This window comes from Saccostrea echinata, unplaced genomic scaffold (genome assembly GCF_033153115.1).
Source record: "Saccostrea echinata isolate AGI-Se365-2 ecotype Australia unplaced genomic scaffold, CSIRO_AGI_Sech_v1 ptg000017l, whole genome shotgun sequence".
Classification (NCBI taxonomy): Eukaryota; Metazoa; Mollusca; class Bivalvia; order Ostreida; family Ostreidae; genus Saccostrea; species Saccostrea echinata.
The window spans coordinates 6290648-6314566 of NW_026889766.1; the positions used below are offsets into that span (position 1 = coordinate 6290648).

The 23919-nt window shown below is 30.3% G+C and overlaps 1 protein-coding gene and 1 long non-coding RNA gene across 2 annotated transcripts in view; both read left to right on the forward strand.

The window, feature by feature from the left end:
* The first annotated feature begins 12762 nt into the window (after positions 1-12762).
* LOC133189296 (tissue factor pathway inhibitor 2-like) overlaps positions 12763-23919 on the forward strand; it is a 62534-nt gene continuing 51377 nt past the window's right edge. Inside the window, exons 1-3 of the mRNA XM_061324694.1 lie at positions 12763-12807; positions 15593-15632; positions 15862-16035. Of these exons, the coding sequence (XP_061180678.1) occupies positions 12763-12807; positions 15593-15632; positions 15862-16035 (259 nt within the window). The remainder of the gene's footprint in view (positions 12808-15592; positions 15633-15861; positions 16036-23919) is intronic.
* LOC133189360 (uncharacterized) lies at positions 16535-18171 on the forward strand. Its single transcript, XR_009721446.1, has 2 exons — positions 16535-16599; positions 18031-18171. It is a non-coding gene; the product is annotated as an uncharacterized LOC133189360 (long non-coding RNA).

Genomic DNA, 23919 nt, shown 5'->3' on the forward strand with positions numbered 1-23919 from the left:
GGATCATTAATTATTGCAAAAAATAAAAAGTATAAAATATATGCTCTTGAAATTTTAAACATATGAAATTGAGAATCTAACAATCATTTCTATTATTTTTTTATGTAAATTAGTGTTATCTGTCATGTTTTGTTATACTCCATAAAAACAGGAAAATATCAGGAATTTTGACATTTTGAGATGCCCCCTCTGGAAACCAGACGGTAGAATTTTGTGTTTCTTGCACAAAATGTACAATATAGTGTTACCGATCAAATAATTTAATTTGATCAAAAAGTCTATAGTAGCATTTGTATAATTTGCTCCGAAGTGCGAAAAAATGGTATTTTCCTATATAATCCTATAGTAAATGTACCTGTATTTTGAGATGGTCCCTAAATAATAAGCAGACGGTAGATTTTCACTAAACTTGGCATGTATACTGAAGTCAATGAAAGGTACATATGGTATAAAATTAAAGAGTTTCTCTATAGTAGTTTTCACACAATAAAACCCCAGTCGGCTCCCTTAAGTACTTTAAAACCGATTTTATTGTAAAAATATAATCGCAAAAACCAAAATACACATCAAATTGAACGTTGTAAAGCAACTTACAATAATATTTTATATTTTTTCACAATCATTGTCGAAAAATTAAATAAAATACATTACAAAATATTTACGATGTAAGTTTCACTTACGATTTTCGTATGACCTACTTTTACGTCAGACTTGTGTTTGTGACGTCAGATTTTTAACTTCCTTGCTTCACAAACGATTGCATTCGATATTTATTGTCAATAATGTTTGTTATGTTGACAAATGTTGAAAACTAAGTTTTATTTTTATTTTCACACACTTATTTAAGGATTATAAAGCATATTGAAGTCGTTGCTAGGGTCGAATGCTGTCGTAAGTAAAATCTTAAGTTCAATCTGCTACGAATGCGTTCGTGAAAAGCACTTAAGATTTGACGTAAGAGATTTTTAGTTAAAATCTTACGCAAAAGCTTGAGATTTTTTTGTGAAAATGTCTACTGAGCTGTAATGATGGAGGGAGTGTAATAACTTTACACCTTATTTCAACTTACATATAATGTGTCAGAAAGGTAGTGTAAAATAAACATGATTTAATCTTTTTTAAAAATCTTATATATCCGAATATTTTAGATAACTTTGCTTTATTACTCTTGTTTAAAAGTCAGCGTGTTCAAAATATATATGAAAATATGCGTTTGACATTTACCCTTTTTTATACCCTTGAATAGAAGTAGAATTTATAATATGTGTATAAAAGAGCCTGGCGCAGGTGATTGATGAAGAATTATTTGAGATCTTCTGTGGAAATCTGTAAAAAGAGTTTCCTCTTTAACTGAATCTTCCTTGGGAAAATGTGTGATGGCTGTGTTTTAATACAAATGACGATATTGAGTGGAAAATACTCTTAAATTTTTCGGTAAGTTGAATTTATTGTGAAATATTTTGTACCAGAGTAATGTATAACTTTTCCCAAGCACATTTCGGATTTACCAGGATGCAACGAGTTTATTTATGTGACAAAAGTTAATAATAATTGTGCTAATTAGCTGCGCCGAAGCGATTTATGTGAAACACTTCAAAAAAAAAAAATAAATAAAAAAAAAAAAATAACTGTCACGTGATCAGCGAGGTCATGTGATATCGTAACAAATACGTTTATATACAGCTTAGAGAACTCTCTATATAAATTGGCCGTACTTTGTACATAACTTACAAATAAAAATAAAAATCGGCCTTGTAATGCAGTGTTATGTTTTGTACGCATTTAAAGCTTCGGGAAGCCTTAACATTGCTGTGTGGACTATATTCCTATAATAAATTTTGGACTACATTCTTATTATGAATTCTGTCGAAGACTGTGCCATTTGCTGGGATATGCATACAAAAAAGCAACTGAACGCTTTGTCTGAAAGGATTACGTGTTTCGAAAATAAATTGAAAAATCGTATTTGGATGTTATAAGGCAGTGTGCGAACAATATATTCTTCCGTATTCACTAATTCGGAGGTGATAAAAAATTAGAAATTAAATTATGGAATGGCAAACAAGGGGTTTTCTTTGCATGATTTCATAGTCCCTGAGTCTTTTACAATATAACTAGCCCTGTACAAATGCTCCCTATACTGAAATTAAAGATATGTGTAGATGAATGTAGGATAGGCATTCTTCATTCAGTACTTTTGTACTTTATAAAATAACAAAAGTGAGACTTTTAGACTTGGGACTTCATTTCAAATTCTATCTTCCTTCATTGAACAATGAATTATTTGGTTGCTTTTATATTTGTAAAAGGATAAGAAAATTCTATCTTCGTTTAACTTTGAAAATTGTAGTATCATTACATGAATCTGGGTTATTACCATGTGTAATATTATCTTTTTTATCCATGAAAACTATTACATATTACCAAGTGTATATAAATATAAAAGAAATAAGGCTCTTGGCATGAGATAATTTAAATCAAATGCAGCACCATATATTTCATATAGACTTCTGAATGATCGCCAATACGTTATCATCAGAAGTGTAAAAGTTTAGTCAAATGTACATCAATCAAATTTAAGCTTTTTGAATTATTCGTCAAAATTTAATTAATAATAAAATAGTAAGACTAGATAATGAAATTTCAAAGATTCCAAAGGTCCCTGCTTTACATAGAAAAAAGATATGGGCTAAGGAAGAAAAGACTTGTAAAGAATGGAATTTGTAGAGGATAATTTTCTACTCAGAAAAGTGATTGTTTTCAAAAAATGCTTTTTTTCTTTCAAACTGTTTTAGTAATAAGTAAAGGAAAAGCTACAACATATTGGATACATTGATGTATAAGAGTGGCAAAAAAAAAAAAAAAAAAAAAAAAAATCAAAACAGTGTTTTTGCTTATAAAAATTCTCAAAGGATTTCTTTCTCTCAAAGGAATGTGACCGTTCACGGTAGCTCAGTCGGTAGAGCGCTAGCTTCGTGATCGGGAGGTCGTGACTTGGAATCTCGGCCGCGACTGACCTAAGTCGATAAAAAATGGGTAGAAACTGTTCCTTCGCCATGCGCTCGGCACTTTGAAGTGAAAGTTGCGAGTCCTTTGGATGAGACCTTGAAAACCGAGGCCCCGTGTCACGGCAGGCGTTGCCACGATAAAGATCCCTCACTGCTCAATGGTCCTGAGTGCCGAGTAAAGGTCAAAATTTGAAGCCTTTCGCCGGTATATGTTGACGTTTCTATACGAGTGAAAATTCAAACTTTTGTCAGTCGCGGCCGAGATTCGAACTCACGACCTCCCGATCACGGAGCGAGCACTCTACCGACTGAGCTATCGTGAACGCTAGAACCAAAATAGAAGAAGACCAATAATTTGTAATTTAAGAGCCCCTTTATAGTTAAATTTTGAAATCTGAATTTAGAACTTTCAACGAATAAAAGTATTGTTAATTTTTTTTTTTTTTTTTTTTTTTTTTTTTTTTTTTTTTTTTTTTTTTTTTTTTTTGTGTAAATTATGAGTTAGTTTTGGGTGAAAATAGATTTCCAAATTTTAAGAAATGGATATCCACATTCTTCTCTTTTGTGGATTTCAATTTGATTAAATCATTTCTCCCTTATAGCTAGATTTCGGCCCACAATTTGGAATCATTCATTTTGAATTAAAAGAGAATTTCAAAAAAAAAAAAAATAAAATAAAATAAAAAAATAAAATTCTACTGATGAAGAACAGTAGGACCAAAGTGACTCTTGTGAGGGTTGTGGCCCATGGCCTTTTCTGAGTGTTGAGGGTCATGGGCCTCTTGTTTTTTTTTTCTTTTTCTTTTATTTTTGAATTGAATCAATGCCAAAAAATGACTAGATGGTACCTATTATTCTTCAAAAAACTAAAATGTGTACAGAAAGTCTTTTACTTTTATAAGTATTCCTTTACATTGTTGCTTGAAATTAACCAGACGGACCATAACACATATGTTAATACAATTGTGATCTATATTCAAAAACTGATTTCTTTTAAAAACAATGCTCACAATTTTCCAATGAATTATGATAAATTAATTTTTGTTGTATTTTTTCTCCTAGCTATTTTGTAAGCTTGTCAATTTTTATTTGTAGCACTACAGAAAAAAAAAAAAACAAAACAAAACAAAAACAAAAAACAGGATTTTTAGAAAATACAAAATGTTGATCAAGCACTCCTTGACACAGTGACCTGACACAACCACGTGGTTTTTTTTTTTTTTTTGGAAAAATGGAGAGAGAAAAAATTATTTGGATTGACTTTGGCTTTATTGTTTGTACGTTTCTATTTTTTTAATTTATAAATGTGTGATATATGCACTGTCCTAACTGAATGATACGACTCATTATGATTGAAGATAAAGTACCGTCAATATTTACGGCGCATTTAATTTCTCATTCCATGAATAATACATAAAGTGAATACTCATTTGTTTGATTACGTTTTCCTTTGATTAATTAATTAAATTATTTATTTATTTTTTTATTTCTCTATTTATTTATTTAATTAGTTAATTTATTTCATTAATTAATTTTTGATACAACTTACGATTGTCATAGATCTGATTATTTCTTTCAGAAAAAAGCAATCCCTCTATTTTATCACTTGCAATAAATAAGTAAAAAATACAGTCTTGAATTTGTATCTCGTGGTTTTTTTTTTTTTTTTTTTTTATTAATCCTCAAAAAAAAAAAAGAAGAAAATAAATAATCAATATAAAAATAATAAAAATAGTTCTGGGACACAAAAAATTGCTTTTTGTAAGAATTTTTGATGCGAAGAAATATTGGCAATTGTACAAGTTCATTCCCTTCCAAAATGATTTTACCATTTTTTTGATATGTAGAATGTCAGAATATCAAGAATTTAAACAAGAAGTCCCAATATATTCCCCATGAAACACCGACTTTCCAGACATATAATCAATGTATAACATTTCAATCCTGTTTTCTTTATGTATTAACCTGTTCAGGATTTAAAAGGATATTTTCCTTTTTTTTCCGAACTTCACTTGCATGACATTGTTGACAGCTGAGGTGGCCGGGAAATGAGAATGCATTATAAAAACCAAAATAATTACTCTGACGTCATATTTGATAAAATTTCCCATCAATCAACTGAGTATGTGGACACATATTTCTAATTTGCGATTTGTTTATTAAATAAAATATTCCTTTTACAAATATAACAAGATGACGACATTCCTGCACGCTTGACAGATACCACATAAAATTGTCTTTATTTATTAATTAACCTAATAATTAATTTATTTACTTATTTATTTATTTATTTATTTATTCTGTTTATTTACTTATTTATTTATCTATTTATTATTTTTTTTATTAACATTAAAAAAGGCTAAATCGTAAGTAACAGAAAATATGATTTTTTAGAGCAAAATAAATAAATAATAAATAAATTATCAAAAAATAAACATTTAAAAAATACAAAAACAGGAAATTTTAAAATTTGGCAGCTTGTCAAATGGAAGGACAAATAACACCTTTTGATCAAGATATGAATTTACGCACTTGGAAGGTTAAAGTATATTTACGACAGAGAGAAATTTATTATTCTAAATCATGTATTGTGATAGTCAGCTAGTTATGACAAGGCCTTACTCGCCAGCGTTAGATTGAGAAAGACACTTCATTTATTTTGTTTTTAAAATGTGATGTTTGAAAGAAATGCTCACTGAATACAATGTTAAGAGCATTCATTTCATCCAACATCTATTGTATTGTATTTGTATCGTATTTTGTAATACAGATAGGATTTGATTTGTATGCTTGAAAAAACTCTCTCACTCTTTTATAATTCAAATATTTAAGTATCAGTTAATTCATACATGTATTTCATCTAAAGCTTTATAACTGACGTAATACTTTTAATCTATCTTAAATAAGTGACGTAAAACTTTTAAGCTTAAGCATATATATCGAATATCCAATCCCCCTTTTAAATCATATGTAGTTCTTATAGCAGAAATAATGATCTACAATTACTTTTTTGATATTAGAAGAACAACGACAAAACGATGATTATTTCACCTTAATAACGAATAGTATGTATGGGAATGGTGCAATAAATGTATTCAAAACATGTATGTTTTCAAAAAAGGAAAAGAAAAAAAATACGTATTCCAGAGGAATGTAATGTGCAAATTAGAAAGAAATTTTCTTCAGGTGTTAATTACCTGTAATTTATTCTAATTAAATTACTCTAATTAATGCTATACGTATCAAAGTCAAAGAATTCCAAAAAGAACATTATGACGTCACGGTGTAGTAAAATCTTCAACGTCACAGGTATTATAGAAAATGGGACTTTAATTTTTTTCAACATTTCCCTTAGTGTTTGATGCTGTACAGTTTGGGTTACCGTATCCAATCAGAATAAACTTCCATATATATCATTTCTTGTCCAGCTTAAAACTATAAAACTCGTATAGTGTGTTTTAGTTTATTTTAAACCACAAAACTGCTGAAATTTCTGAAAAAAAAATATTGAGCATGTGATTACTCTCAATTAATTTCCTCGATGATCTTTTTCGTCCCCTCCTGCATTCCCTTTTTTTATGTCTATCCGTCTAAAATTCTCTTTTCCTATATGTAGACATATGTCGGGAATCCCGCTGGTTTACTACTTGTTTTATCAAGCACATTTGGGTCTATGCTTGCGTATTTCTCGAGCATTACAAATAATTTGATAATAGTGTGTTGCTTCGACAAATCAATAGGCGTCATTTCTGCAGTTATTGTCATAGGGATCGCATCGCAAAAATCCTATATATTTTTTGTGAAATTGCATTACTATCTGTAAAAGCAAGTAATAGCAAATTATGCGTGATTTTTGAAAGGCCTTCGAGTTTAGTATGTTGACAATGCAGATATGTAAATCATTTATATCATATAAGATCATATATCGGATCATTGTAATGCTATAATTTTAAAATAAACAAGCTTGGTTTCAAAACAAAATACCTACAATACAAGACGTTTACAACAAAGATGTTTGAAATAATGCTAGTGCAATAATTCTCCGTCAAAGAAAAAAAAAATGTTTAAAAGAATCTTTCTATATGTTTCACAAAAATATAACACAGAAAATAAAACCTAATTCTTGTAGGCGATGACTATTTTGGTCCATTTCAAAACATGTTTATTACCCAAAACGTTGAGTGCAATTCTTTGTCCAATTTCAGGTATTGGCGACGGGGAGGAGCTATGGTAATTAACCAAGGTCTAGAAATGGTAAAAAAGAAATTTAATGCTGAATAGATAATAGCAAATTCAAGTTAGTGGGGGAATCCTGTAGAATTGATTAAAAAGTGTTCTCTGCAAACGTCGGGACCACTTTCTGAAAAAAGGAAATCATTCAAATTTTAATCTGTTCTTTAACTTTCATTCCCTCTTCAATTGTCAAAACTTCATCTCTATTGAAAAAAAAAATGTTCATATTTTTGTGAATCCATCAAGGTTTACGTTGATATGTTGAAATCAATAAAAACAATATTTTTATTGAATTCACTCGATAATTGATGTTCATGTAACATTTTTTGTAGAAAGTCCAAACATCTTTTGCGTTGTTGGAGCTTAACCAGTTCACGGATGTCCACGTTTTCCAAGTGAGACCTACATGTAAGTTAAAAAAGGGAAAGAAAATACTTTTTCTGAATTTTCAACAGAATTGCAGCTTTGAATTTAAAATATATATTTACTGTATACGGGGTTACCCCCCCCCCCCCCCCCATTATTTTCACCCTTTCGCATTTGCAACCAATTTTGCCCCGTTTTAAATTCGCCCAGTCACAGTTCTATTTAGGAAAGTATTATGTAGTCTTTGATTTCGCCCTGTTTTAAATTTGCCCAACTGAGAGTAGTATGCCTGTTAATTAAAATTAAACGAATAAATAATTTTCCTATGTTAAGCTATTATTTCGAAGAGATTTTCTAAAGAAATGGTTTAATTGATTTTCGTAGCCTTTTTTGTATAAAGCCATACCGTTGTCTATAATTGCATAAGAATGTGTAGCGTTGATCTAAATTGACATTTTTAGCAGTAGCAACAAAGGACAAGATAGGCTTAGACCCCTTTTTGGTCCCTGGTTTGGGGTGTCTTTTAGAATGATGCAACAGTTTATCAATAGAAACCTGTTGTCACCCATGCCACAAAATGAGTATTGGTTCTAAGTTATGGGATACACTGAGGTCACAGGAAGGTCAGAAAATATGTCAATTTCCGAACTTCTTCATTTTTATGCAAATTTTACAGCACATTTTGTTTCAGAAAACATACAGCACATCTACCAAATTTATATATTTCATACATTAGTATCAGATACATCTTATGTATAAAAATCTCCGATAGGCAAGCTTGTGCTATATGTTTCCTGAAGTGAAAAGTATCTCAAATTTGACGAACTTCCACCAGAGTTGAGAAAATTCGGGAAAATGTCCTGCTTCTGCACCATCTTGTGGTCTCCGTGTAAGCTTTGAATCAAAATTAGTGCTAGCTTTAAAACAAGCATCCTTTTAAGTTCTTTACTATAAACTATCACAATTTTAACTGTGTTCTGATTTTTACATCAAATAAAGGACCAGATTCGGCCGTTACCATACCTTGACCTTTGTTGTTAATAGAAGATAATATATCAGTGTCATTTTCCAAAATTTTATTTGAAACATAGTTAAATCCATAAGAGAATTTATCTGAAAATTCAAATTGTACCGACTACTAAGAAAGTCAATGTCAAATCTCTCCAAAATATCCTTTAACAAGAGGACCAAGGGTTTTAACAGTCACCTGCATATAATACAACACTATAAAGGATCCGTAGAAGTATAGCTAAATAAAACTGATAGATGAATCTATGTTACCCTATAGGAAGAGAAAAAGGATGATCAGGGATCAACAAAATAATTAGTCTAGTACTCAGTTACTAAGAAAAAGTAGTGCTTTAGCACAATTATTTAGCCAATCTTATTCCCTCTCAAATTGGCTTCTCTTTGTCTTTGAAGAATATTTAATACATATAAAGAACAGGTATTTTTGTTTCATTTTTATTCTTCTGTAATTTAAAAATATGGTTGACCACTAAAGACATTGAAAGTACTATTTGTATTATATAGTATTATTATAAAAATTCTTGCATAATTTTATAATCAATTGACAATCATTGACATTATTACCACTGATTATTATTATTATCACAGGTGAATAACAAATGGGAATAAATTCTGTCAGAAGAATACAATTAAAAAGAGCCCTGCCCAGCATGTACCGGAGCACTTGACCAAGTGGTCTAGAATTTCACAAATGTGGTAAAAATACTCCTTGATTATTACATTTTTGTACTCTGTTTGCCCATGAGCAGAACAACAGATTTTCAAAGAAATAATCCTTTTTACTCTAGATTCAACACAGCACACCCTAATTCAAAATTCCCTGATCTTGTGGGCCATGAAATTCACAATTTCGGAAAAACATACTTGCTCATCATTTATACTTTATACTTAGTTTATCTGCAAGATACCTAGGACCACAGAAGAAGATTTTCAACGAATTAGTACATTCTCACTATATGATTTATAGAGTCCCACCCTAACACCAAAGCCCCTGACCCAGGGGCAGAGAAACTCATACATGTAATGTAGGAAGAAGAACCCTTGCACATCATAACCATGCATTTGCTGTGTTTGCTAAATACCCAAGGGCAGAGAAATTTAAATGTCGCGAAATGCTAATTATTAATTTATTAGCTTTTACGTTATTTAGCCATTCATGAATAAATCATCTTTAAGGTTCACGATTTATTTTGTTTATTTTTTGTTTTGGTTAAGATTGGAAAGGTTTTTTCTCAGTATTTCCTCAAGGTAGCACAATAGTAAACACAAGCAAACAATAATGAGCTAAGATTTGATCCTCAGTGGAAGGAAGGTTTTTCAATATTCTATAAAATTAATTTATTTGTTTTCCTTTAACAGCGGGTCTCGAAGAAACATAATGATATCTGACAGTGCCCTGAATTAAAAAAAAGATCGAAATTTACATAATTTTTCCAGAATCGTAGGATTATTTGCAAAGCAATCAGCATCAAAGGGAAAAAAGAATGTTCTACGAAATTCTTGTACAGGTCTCCCCTATGCAACGAATTTAAAACCAGTCGCTTCATTAAGTGTGGCTAACACTTGCCTTTATTCAAAGAACTCGGACAAATCTTTTCTTCCACTTTTGGAACAAGAATGTTTTGACCTTTGAATTTGTTTATCATACGATTAGGGCCAACTAACAACTAAATTTTATGACAATCGAGATGACTCCAGCTTTTCCATTTTCCTTATTTATGTAGCAATATTCCGCTATTAAATGCATAGATTCTACGTCTCAAAACTTATTCGATACTCAAGAGCATACTCTGAGTACGAAACATTTTTAATCCGAGGCAGTCCACTGACAGATGAGTCAATGTTCCAGGGATTTCAACAACCTCATTTAAAATTCAGCATTTTGTTAATGCTATGGTTATTATGTTGTTATGACCTTCTTAGCCAATATATCATACCAATGTGTTGTATTCTGTCTGACTTTTCTTCATATCAATTGTTACGCCTTTGTTTTTATACTAATTTTAACTACGGAAGATTCCGTCTACCTGATCAATACATAGGGCTCAGAGAGGATGTCGACAGAGGATGGTTACTCCTCCTAGGCACCTGATTCCAACCCTGGAATTTCCGAGGGTCCTTGTTTTATGCCTTGTTCACAGATTTGTATTGCTTGAAGATTTTTTGAGATCAAACACTGTTTGTTTTCTTCACTTTTTTTCATTTAACTCGGGTCACAACAATTCTGTGCAATATAAAGCGCAATAAACCGGGGTACTTTTTCCCAAGGCAGCAGTTCTTTTCAGCATATTACATTACCATAAATTATGCGAATTGGACTAAAACAACCTTCTAGCAAGGCAAGGGAAATGAGTCTCATTAATTCAAAACGGTATGATCGACGATAACGTTTCATCGTGCAACAGGTGGTTTATATACACATCGCGAATTTATTCAATGCAAACACTATTTATTAGAAAGTTACAGAATCCTCTTAACAATGGAAAGCCTGTAAAACGAAATGAAACGGTGTTGCTTTCTTTTAAGAGTGATGTTAACATTGTCTAATTGCAGTTGTATAAACTGAGGCTTTAAATATGGAATTCCAGCATTGATAAATAACAAAATTTAATAATTAACAATATATTAAAATGACTGTTTCAGAATTACAGAGAAAACTGTCTTATTTGAATAAAATACTTGTTAAATGTAAAAAGAACATTCTTTTTATGAATAAATAAGAAATGGTCCTTCTGTTTAAAAAGAACCGATTTGTTAAATATGGAGATCTTTATCAGTTTAAATGCCGCATTGTGAAGCTTATCAACAAAAGCAAAAAAAAAAAAAAAAAAAAAAAAAAAAAAAAAAAAAAAAAAATCAATCTTTTTGAGTGGATGCAAGTGTATAATTTATAAGATGACCAACCCCATCCTTATTCGCCATAAGAAATCAGCGACCAACGATCTAAAAGGCCCAATCTAAAATAATTGCAAAATTTCAAATGATTTCTTATGACAGAAACCAACTTTAAATGCTACAGTTTTTTTCTTAATGAAACACAGTGTTGTAGAACCAGTATTAGCCACAAGCACTTGACCTTACATATTTTTCTTATTAAAAATGTTTAACCCCATACCAAATAATTCACAAGGTACACATCGCCGCCATCTTGATTTTTTCTAGATCAGTCTCATCAACTTGTTTTTTTTTTTTTTTTTTTTTTTTTTTTTTTTTTTTTTTTATTTTTTTGTCTGAAACTCCATGAAATTAATTCCCCAAAATTAATTTCAACATCTTTCCTTACTGTTTCCAGTAAAATCACGACTCAGAGATAAATAAAGTTTAGCTTGATATAGCATTGTGAAAGTTTTTGTCATAACTGTGGACTAAACGTCTGTGATGCGTGCTAATAAGTGCAAAAAAGATCGATATATCGTGGGTTTTTTTTTTTTTTTTTTTTTTTTTGGTTGATAAAGATAAAAAGAAAAGAAAAAAAAAGACGAGATCTGCATTCAAGGAACTTCGAAGATCCATGAAGGAGAAAAAATAGTAGCATTCATTGTTTTCATCAATCTAAATCTAAAACCATAATGGACCTTGAGACTTTGATTACTGTTCATTATGTTCATATTTCAGTTTTATATTACAAAGGAATTTGTCAAAATTTATTTCAGCCTTCAAATATAACACCAGTTAGATTAAATTTCATACCTATAAATAAAATATCAGTATTTTTTAAAGTTAGAAATGATTTAGTTTTGTTGTTTATGTTAATCATGAAGGGGTTCATCTTTTTCAAATGTAATCAAACTATTTTGCTTTATATTTTAAAAGAATCTTGAAACTTTTACAGTCTAATACAGATATGGTTATCATGTATATTAATATCTATTTAAGTTCAAATGTTACATCCAAATGAAAATGATTATAAATTACATATCACGAAAATATGAGTTCTGTTAGAAAATACAATCAATTTTGTATAATTTGCTTAAAGGAACAGAAATAAAATCATAATCTATTGATATTAATCATTAGGAAAATCTGTCGAGGTAGGTCATCTGTGAAAATCATGTGATTGTAGCTAACTGACAAGTATATAAAGTATGCGTATTAATACAAATTGGAACAGCTGACGAAAGAGATTATGGAGCGAAAGTTTTTACTTGGATTGTTATTGAGCTTTGTGATTGTAAGTAAATTTTGGACTACATTTTGAAAAGAATTTCTTCAGGGTTTCTATTTTTAAAGGAAGAATAATTTAGGCTTTAAATAAACAATATCATTTTTTTACTATCCTTTGATAAACTTATACCCACACTTAAAAAAAATCACTACATTCTATTCCGCCTTCATTGTTTATTCATTAGAGATGTTTTTTATATGTCAACAAACACCTTTTCACTTTGTATAGTTTTCTTTCAAGTGACATAAAGTGTGTTTCACTATAACTTTCCGATAAATCATTCATTTCACATCTGAACATTTTCATTTTTTTTAAATTCTTTGAATTCCCTACATTTCAAGAACTTATTATCCTTTAGCTGTGAAAAATCTTTTGGTGCTCAGCAACATATTTTTTTAACTATGTAGGATCTGAATGAGATTTAATGTTTAGAAAAATTAAATTCCCATCCTCATAATATATGAGGAGTAATAATGTAGACAGGAATGTAAGTCTGGATGAGGTAATCAACCTTCGATGAATTGTCAATATACGCATGTGTTTAAATGAGATGAATGAAATAGATTGATTTTTTTTTTTGAGTAAAGTATTTAAATTTTGAAAATTTATGAGGAAATGAACTAAGGACATTGCCCATGTAAAACATATCAGATCATGCCTTCAAGTAACCACTGTTGGAAATGTGTAGTTTCCCTCTCAAAAAATATTTTGTTTTACCTTTGAAAATTGGTTCCTATATAAATCAAATATAAATCTATACTTCAAAAAGTCTAGAATTTCAAATGTTATACTGAGCGGTCATAAAAATAAATCGAATGTTGACCGCAGAGTGAGATATCGGACAGCATTTCACACTGTGGGGAGGGGGGAGGGGTTGTGAATCAGCTAAATCTTATTTCCATTCGTTGGTGTTCGACAGTGACAGAATTGACCAAGTTTAACCACAGTGCGAGTAAAAAAAATTACCTCATGCAAGCCAGCAAAAGATACATGTATGTCAAAAAAAGTAATAAAAGGTATAACGAAACAATTATTGACTGTGTTTTCGGATAAAATGCATTTTGTCGACCCTTCGAACAAAACTGTTTGGTTCTTCAGTCCGACAAAACGCGTGTTGCCCTCAAATTCAGTCAATAAATGTATAATAGCGAACTATAGAATACGCTTTGATAATTGGAAACTTTAAATTTAAATTTTTTTTTTAGACATAAGGTCCTGATATTTCGTTATTTAACATCAATGAAGTAAAATATAGAAATAATATGTGAATATACCAGTAACATTTCCTTTTAATATCATAAAATTGCATGTAAAACTTGGAGAATGGAATATAAAAAGTGAAATTCATAGTAAAATTTCTTTATTTACTCTATAATTCTTCGTTTCAATACTGTAAAAACTTTAATATAATAATCTATTGTTAACTATACATTGATTATATAATTATCTTTTTAAGAAAGAAATCCTTAGGATTTATTGTTCTGATTTTCCATATACATGAAATGAGACGTAAACATCAATAAAACATGAAATGCATAAACATGTCATCATGTTACACCTCTTTGAAAGGGCATTTCCCCAATAATTAAGACTTCCAAGTATTGCTGCTCGTAAAAAAAAACCGAGTTAACATCAGTTCGATTTAACTCATAGAAATTTTACAACTTTTACCTTGTAAACGATTGCTAAAAAAAAAAAGCATATTTGTAAATGTTCATTTATGTGAAATGAGTTTATTCACTGCTATGTATATTGAAAATCCACACCCTTTCCAGAAACTTGTAACAATAAGGTAGTTATGTTGAAATCCTTAGGCAAACAAGTACTCTCTCTGTATCACAAATGTTTCAACGATGAATATGACCACCTCAACGAATGAAAAATATGTATATTTTAGAACAGACTAGGTTGTTAAAGTTAACATGAATTGTAAGAGAGCTTGTAAGTCGGTTTTCTCGTATATATATTTTTTACAGATAAATGTTATTCTGATGTATATTCTATGTGAATTTCTTAATTCATTTACAAAAGATAAGGACATCAACTCAGATTTCTATATTTAAGACTAACTTCCAAATACTCTAGTACTTATTAGGAATACCTATTAAAACATATAGAGACATTATACTAATTGCTCAGGAACCTATATTGCATAAAAAACAACGCAATAAAAACATGCAAATGTGAGTTTAAAAAGATTGAAATCAGTGGGCTTGATCTACCTCAGTTAATAAAACAATAATGAATGTCTGACAAAATACTTGAACTTTTTGGGAAGGACTAGACATTTATTTACAAGTTTAAAATGTTCATTTTCATATAATACTAAAAAGTCTAACTTCATTTGAACAAAATGACAAGTTCTGTATTGATTTAAGCATAAACTGGAATTCTTTGGATGATTCAATTTACTTTTCTTGCGAACTTTCTGTAAACATTCAATTTGTAACATCTTTCTTGCAACTTGCGGCGAACAAGAGATTGGCATGTATGTTTTTTTGAAAATTCCTTCAAACATATAGATTTTCTGTCAATTCTCTGCAAGCTTGCAGAATTTACTTCATGTTTGCTGCAAGATCGCAGCTACCATCAATTATCTGCGAACTATATGATTTCTTTCTGCACACAATCTTATTTGCTGCAGACGCTTAGCAGACTTGCTGCAAATCTGCAGCAAATATAGCAGTTTGAAAATTATATATGATTACTATTAAAAAGATAAGAGGTCATCAGTGAAAAAGTTTATGTTTAGTACCTATGTAATTAAAATTAAATCAACACTTCATTTTAGGTTGTAGTCAATGGACAAGGATACCGTCCTCGTCCTCCAGGTAAGCAATAGTGCGCATGCGTGTAATAACAAAATAAATGAATACTAATCAATTTTAATGATGCTATTTAGAAAAAAAATATATAACTAATGACGATTGTGTTGAATCTCTAGAAACAGGTCCAACACTTTAAAATCTTATTAAACCCATTATTGATCAATTAGTAATAGTGTCTTACTTATTCAATATAAATTATAAAAAGCGTCTATTTAATCTTTTGCCTATTTAGCGAATCCAATATGTGCATTTCCTCGTGATCCCGGTCCCTGCAGAGGCTCCTGTCCCAGATATTACTACAACACAAGAACAGGAACTTGCCAGCGGTTTACCTATGGATGCTGTGGGGGAAATGCGAACAATTTTCAATCAAGAGGACTCTGTAATAGGGTTTGCAGGAATAGAGGTAAGCATTGATTCCTTATAGTGTATATGTGTTACACATTTCATTTGAATTGGTTAAAGGATATCACTATCATCTTTTATGACGTTTTAATATTAAAAGTTGAATGTTGATAATGTCCAAAAAATGAAACTTTTTTGGTAACAAATACAAAAGTAAGCATATATTTTCTGTACAAGTTGCGGCACATGTTTAAGGTATATATAATAATTATAGATCCTATAGCACATGTATCATGCTCAACGTCTGAAGTACTAGTTCATTTTCTGTTGCATAAAAAGATGTCTCATTTGTATTATAGACATAACAAATTCCCACAAATTCCCGCAATGAAGATATTCTTAGATTTATAGTCCAGTAAAATCCTGTCAAATCTGACACACAAACTCTTAGAGTCAAGATTTTGCACAAAGAACATGGAAAATTAAAGTGGGGATGAAAATAAGGATCAAATATTGAAAGAGATTGCATATTATTGCACTTATTTTCAGTCTGTCCAGTGATAGCCTGCCTAATTGGAGCATGTACTATTCAAAAGTGCCCGGCGTATCCTCAGGCCACCTGCGTGTGAGTACAATAAAGACTATAGAAAAGGTTACTTCACCTAAAATTGATCTCTACCACATGCTAAAAATAAGCAAATATATACGAGGTGCTCTTTGAAAGAAAGGCTTACATGTCTTATTTTTGCTGGGGAATATCCCTAACAAAAATTCACTAATGTTAACTATAGTTTAATATAGTTAACTATGGTGAACACTTTGATACTTTGATTTACTATGAAACTTTACTCTGGAACTTTTTTTGAGATTTCAAAGCTTAAAATCTCTTAAATTCGATAACAGTTATGTAAAATGTGGAAATAATATGTCTATATACCAATAATACTTCCATTTAATATAAAAAAAAATGTGCATATATGAATTGAAGAACAAAATATTTAACAATTTGAAATCCATAGTAAAAATAGTTTGATTTTCCATAGTAAAAAAAAACTTTGATACTATAGTAAACTATAGTTAATCATAGTAATTTTTGTTGGGTAATCACAAGGAATAGTCATATTAATCGTTTTCCTGTTTTCTTAAATGAATAAAAAATGCTTAAGATTTCAAAAGATAACTTACCCTAAACTATTGTGATCATGAAATTATATTGAAACTTTTCTTTCATTTTTTAAAAAAAACTATATATAAACTAAACCGTATTCCACATTACTACATGAAGACCAATTTTAAAAATTCTAGATGTCACAACACTACTAAATATTAAATAACATCTTTAAGTTTGAGTTCATAGTTTGTTTTGATGAATAACATTTTTGGTGCTTTTGATCTAAAAGTTTGAAATACAAATACATGTATATACAGAATTGATTGAAGTGGGAATTATTATCGATTATTGCAAAGTAGTAGTAATAATTATAATAATAACTTAATATGACAACTTGGTTTTTTTTATACGGATATTACATTTACCAATTTATTATTTTCATCAATTGGCGTTCTTCATCATAATGATTTTTTTTACATCTTGACATTGCGTAGATCTTATTGTATTCAAGGAGTATTGAGAGTCTTGCAGAAAAAAAAATAATTAAAAAAATAAATACAAAAATATTATATCATGTTATATTACATTTGGGCTTCTTTTACAAATACTGATGAGAATGTTATTTGCAATTGTATTTTGAAAACACCTGCAATTATAATAGATAATCAAGAAGTTTCAGAATCACAGGCATTACTGATTTCAAATGACAATAATAACAACAGCATTTTAAAGTCATCATTGTGTAAAATTTAAGGAATAAGTCACTCTTCTTCGCAATGTAGACTTTTTTTTCAAATATGATAAGTTTCGTACTTGAAGATTTAGATAAGAATGAAATATAAGCAGATGGTCAAAACACGCGTATTTTGGCAACCTCTGCTGTTTGGGTTCTGTATGTATACAATATTTTTATGCAATACATTACATTATACTTTTTCTTGTCAGAGCTGTGTGTCCCTGCACGTCTGTTTGGATATATAACGGAGAAGACGTCACAGACCGCTGTAACAACAGGGGCTAATCAGCGCACAGGAAAACATGGCGCGAAATTTGAAAAAATAAAAAAATAAAAGTCTCATCATTCAATGATTTTATAATCGTATGATAATACACAGTTTAAAGCAAATAAGGAGAATGCAACCATGCAAATTAGTGGGGTTCTTTTTTTCAAAGAAAATGATTTTTTTGGTGCGTCTTTTTATTATAAATTTATCCCCTATAAGAATTATACCCTTTTGAGCTTTTTGCAATACATAAAAAGCATGAGTATCGATCTCCTCGAATTGCAGAAACTTATTTTTTTGTTAAATCTGTTTCGACAGAATTGTTTCATGTTTCATTATTTGTTATATCGCATTAATCAATTATACTCTAGATGTTGCACAATGAATCAAGTATGTTAATTGATCAACAGAAAAACAACAGAAAAACAATCTTCATTAAAAATATAAAGGTAACAGAATGGTAAATTTGCAAACTTGAAAACATTTTTTTTTCTAAATCTTTGATTTTTCAAAGTCGGACTCTGCTTACAATTGTCACATGCCTGTTGGTTTGAATATGTAAATTTGCATAAATTATTTCGTTTTAGAATTTATCATGTCGGGGAAACTATATACCCTGACATCGAAATTAATTTGTAAATAAGGTACCAAGGTAGCTTTACACTAACCAGTCGGCTAATGATTTGAATTGCGTTATGGGTTACTACAAGAATACTTTTTTCTGAGGAGCACATTATATTTTTTTATGTATTTCAAAGATTGAGTAAAATATGTATGTAATTATCTACTATTTTCATGCTCACATTTACAAACAATTGATTAATAAACGTAGAATTCTACTTTTATCCATTTTATTGTCTAAGGCCATTTGTGGACGATTGTATATATTTCCACTTTCTAGTATCAGTGAAAAAAAAAATCACGTGGATTCCCTGGATCAAGATAATAGTCACTAAATTGTCCAAACCTATTATCATGTTTTAAATGCTAGTATTGTGATGGTTTGGTGAAGGGATTTTAATCTATTATTTAACTTACAAACAAAACTTCGATTTTTAATGTGAGCTTGGAACATCTTTATTTGTACCTTATCTTTGTATTTTTTTTATAAAAGCAATGAAAATTAGTTTTAATTGTCTTTCCCTTAGTCGAATAAAGATTACAACCTAAAGAACTGCGAACGATAGTATTGTTCTCCCGTGTACCTCTAAGTAATTTTTCAAATGTTAACAGATTTGAATAAATTTTCATACTTATATAGATATTTATATGGATTTTCACAAAACATAATTTATTTGGAAAAAAAGAGAGATAACTCTATAATTTTGGTAAAACTTGTGTTTTTCACTATAGAAATCAATGGAAAACGGAAAATATTTTTAAAACACATCCACCTCAAAAAAAATTCCTTATTATATGTATTAAGAATCGTTTATTTATCTAATTCATACCAAAGATTTTGTTGTTTCAAGGGGGGGGGGCATAATGTGAGACAAAAACAGCAAAAATGATCATTTTATCACAAATTTTAACTGGGTTAACAACTAAAAAAATGTACTTTATCAATAATTTATGTTTAATTTTACAGGAGTTATTTGTACAAACATACTTAAGGGACATTTATTAATATCAAAGAATATTTTAAAAACTGTTGATAATGTGAAGCCTGATTCAATGGAAAACATCGTCTACCCTCTTATAAAAAGATATTTAATTAAGGGTAATTAATAAATTGACACTGTTATTAAAATCATTAATCAATTACCATTGAACTCTTCTTTGTATTCAAAGTAGTTTTAATGACCAAATTAACATTATATTGAATTAAATGTGTGTAAAATGTACCTGGGTAGGCGGGAATCGAGAGTTAGAGTACATAGTTCGTGACCCGAACCACGTGTCTGTTACAGTAGTAAAATGAAAACATCTAGTATACCATCATGCTCTGCAATTCCTTTATCGGATTGGACAATCTCCGCTGTGTGCCATAATAACAACTACCATATAAGGTAGATTACTCGACCTGTTTATGAATCAATAGATTAATGTATGGTGTGAAAAGATTAATTGTATTACTGCATAAACTCAGGCAGCGATACCCTCTGAATGCATCGAGAGTTACATACAATGCTACCTCCCTTATACAATGTGTACGATAAAGTGACAAATCTAAGCTGATATATGATAGGAGATATTAAAAAAAAACCCAGAAATTTATTTAGAATTACTGAAAAAGTACAGAAGCATGGGATTTACCAAACCTATTGCTTTGATGGTACATTGTACAAAGTAAATTAATACATTTCAATTAGATCACGTGACTCTTTGTTATGTAATAGTTGTACGTGCATGTACTGGATATATAGTGTATATAGTATTTGATCCGTGTTAAAATGTCACCATATGAGTTTTCGCAAATCTGACAGGTTTTGCTCAAGGACATTTTTCCAATGTTTCTTAATTTGTATTATTCCTCCCTAGTCCGACCAGCAGCAGTCCCTCGACAGTCCCCCTCGACTAACCATGTCTCAGTGCAGCTAACAGATCAATTTAAAGAACACTAAGACTGAATCAGTAGAGACAGAACCAGTAAGAACTGCAAATTAACTAGAATTTTAGCTGAAAAAACAATTGCATGCATTCCATTAGTACCTTTACATCAAATGCCCCGATTAAAAGATGCAGAAACGCAACATATTTTCAGTCTAAATGACTTGACTAGGCATAAGTAATCAAGTTTGCAAAAAAAAGCATTTTAATATCACAAATGAAAAATATACATAATGTACACTCAATAAAATGCAAAATATACAGAATATGCACTCTTTAAAAGAGTCTGCAGGAAAAAAATGTAAGCATTGCATTTTTATGATGTATTTGGTTTGTATTTCGATTAACACGGTAAAAATAGTCGATGTTATCTAAATAACATTTCAATAAAATATAATTTTTAAGGTTTCGTAAAAAAATCAAACCATCAAAAAAGTTTTTAAGAATATTGAATATGTATACGTATATGGCATTTGTTTTATGCGAATTTGATCGGGCGACGATTGACCGACTTATAAATATTTAAACTTTTAAAATCATCGTTGTTCTGGGAATTAACGTGACTGCTCCGCGTCGCCCGATATTAATGTCGGCCGATCATGTTTTTCAGCAGAAGATACGAAAAAATGTGTTCGCCCGACCACCTTCTTAAATGTGACCTAGGTATTACTCGGCACTATAATTGACCCGGAACTTATAATGCATCAAGGAAATATGTATTAGCTAATTAAGCGTGTTTAACTAGAAAGAAGAAAATGATATTCAATTTGAAATCAAACAATAATTAATGGCGAGCGGCGCAAATCGCCGCTCGTTTCCTCTAGCTCTTAAAACAACGCCTGGGCGAAGAGAAAATTCGGACTTTGCACATTGATCCCAATGATTTTCTTTCCGCAGACAGTTATTCTGGACCCACAATGCATCGCTTGTTAAAGCTAGGTTCTCTCGAGAATAACAACAAAAGTTCAACAAAAAATAAACTCGCCTTGATTTAGTGGATACATTGCAGATAAAACAGTATACACTTATTTCATGACTACGAGGTCTTCCCCATTATCGAGGGACAACAGTTTGACTGTTTCCCGAGTTGTCATGAAATAAGTGTTTTATTACCTAACCTACTATATAATTTCTTAAAGTAATGATATCGACATAATAATCAATGGCTTTTAAAATACATTGACAAAAGTTTGTATTATTTTTTAAAACCAAACTAAACAAGATGAATATTAATTAAATATTCACACCGATTGGTGTAAAATCAGAAAAATTAATGGGTGTGATATTATCATACACTAATAAATTGAAAAAAAAAAGCATGTAGTAAACAACATAATGATGTCTTAAAGATTTGAATATTGCACGTTTATGGCAAAGATCTATACTGAATGAAAGGGGCCTACATTTTTCCCAAACTACCCTCAGAAAAGGTGTTCATGGCCTCTTCTTTGAAATGATATTAAATTGAATACATGTATATATTTAAATTGGTATCAGGTTTACTTTTCAGATGATAATTTCAAATTGAATAAAAATGCTTCAATTTATATATAATTCAATATTATAGCTGTAAAGTACGCGAAATTAACTATGACGTCATAATGGAACAGTTCAGCCATGTAACAGTTTATTCTGTGACCGGGTAAACAGATTTGACTGTTTCATGATTTGCAAAAACATTAAAAAGAATCAGGAAACAGTTCAAAATGCCTAATTACAATTTATATAGTAGGTTAGGTAATAATATATACTATAAAACGTTCTTCATTAAAATAAGCACTGTTCAGGCTTCGGTTCGGTAATATAACCTAAATACGACGTCATTTGACGTCATAGTCAAACTTACCAAATGTCACGTGTGGTTTGAAGACAAGGATCTAAATACAGTTTATAAACAGTACACTGAAGACATGGAAAATGTATCTGCGCTCGCCCTAACGGTAGCACAGTCAACATTTTATATGTGACAAAATACATGTCTTTTCATGAAGGAACTTTTTTTTCAAACATTTATAATGTGCATCACTGTGAAGGCATACTAAGAGGAAATTAATGGAATATTAACTTGCACAAATAGATACTTTTCTCTAAATGATTTTGTTTTTGTATACCCATTATTTTATCACATGACTTTAATATTAATTGTAATTACATAGTATACCCAACTATAGTGAATTTAGCTTGGTCACCTTAATTGACAGTCACGTGATAAATGCATATAATGTGTACACTGTATGGAGGTCATAAACAAATCTCAATATCGCAAGGGCATGCCCTCATTCAAAGTAAATTTTTAATTCATAAATATTTTCTATACATCTTGGGCTTTATGTAAAGTGCTGCTGCTTTAACCAGAATTCACATTTTATTAATTTAAATTTCAAGAAATGGGACCCCACCTGAAAAATGTGTGACCTTTACTTTTTGATCTATATTTTTATTAATTACGATTTCACGAAAGCAGCAGCACTTTTCAAGCTAAGGAACATTTCTTCTGTCTACACAGTTGCGCGTTATACTCGGTGAAAGATGGTACCGTTTAAGGTGCTAGGTGCTACCGATGATATTGGAGCAAACTGGTTCTAGGTGTACGGTGTTCAGGTGCTAGGTGCTACTGATATAAGCTAATTGGTTCTAAGTTCCATCTTTACTGGACTGGTGTTAACCTTACTCGGTGTAAGGTGCTAGGTTTCTGCTAAAATATACTTGGTCTAATCTCCGAACATAAATTCTCAAAGTGACTCGGTGTAAGGTGCAAGCGCACCAACTATCTAAACATAATTCCGTACATGCTCAAACTAAAGTCCACCACCCTAAATCTATAACTTCTGATTATAGAATAAATTAATCTATGTCATTAAAATGAAAAGTATGCCATGCAAATTTACCATCACCTCATATACATTCATGCAAAAGACAATTAATTCAAGTACGGTGCACTGTCGTAATTTCAGTCAAACGGTGCAACTTCACACCGAATTATAAGAATTGACTAAGTTTTACTTGCCAATTGAAATAGAATAAAATACGAATTCAAACTACTAACAAATTACAAACTTTAAATACCAACTATAAATTTACTGGGAGAGACAATTTTCTGTGTCTCCCAGGGTCAGAACCCCGAGTGCACCGACTATTTAACTATCACTGAACTTAAATATGAAATAAATCTAAGTTTCTAAATATTCAATATTACTTTTAAACTTGATAATTGTTTCTTACTGTGCTAAAACTTATAATTAAACTATTTAAAAATATCTTTACTTTAAAATGCTCACTT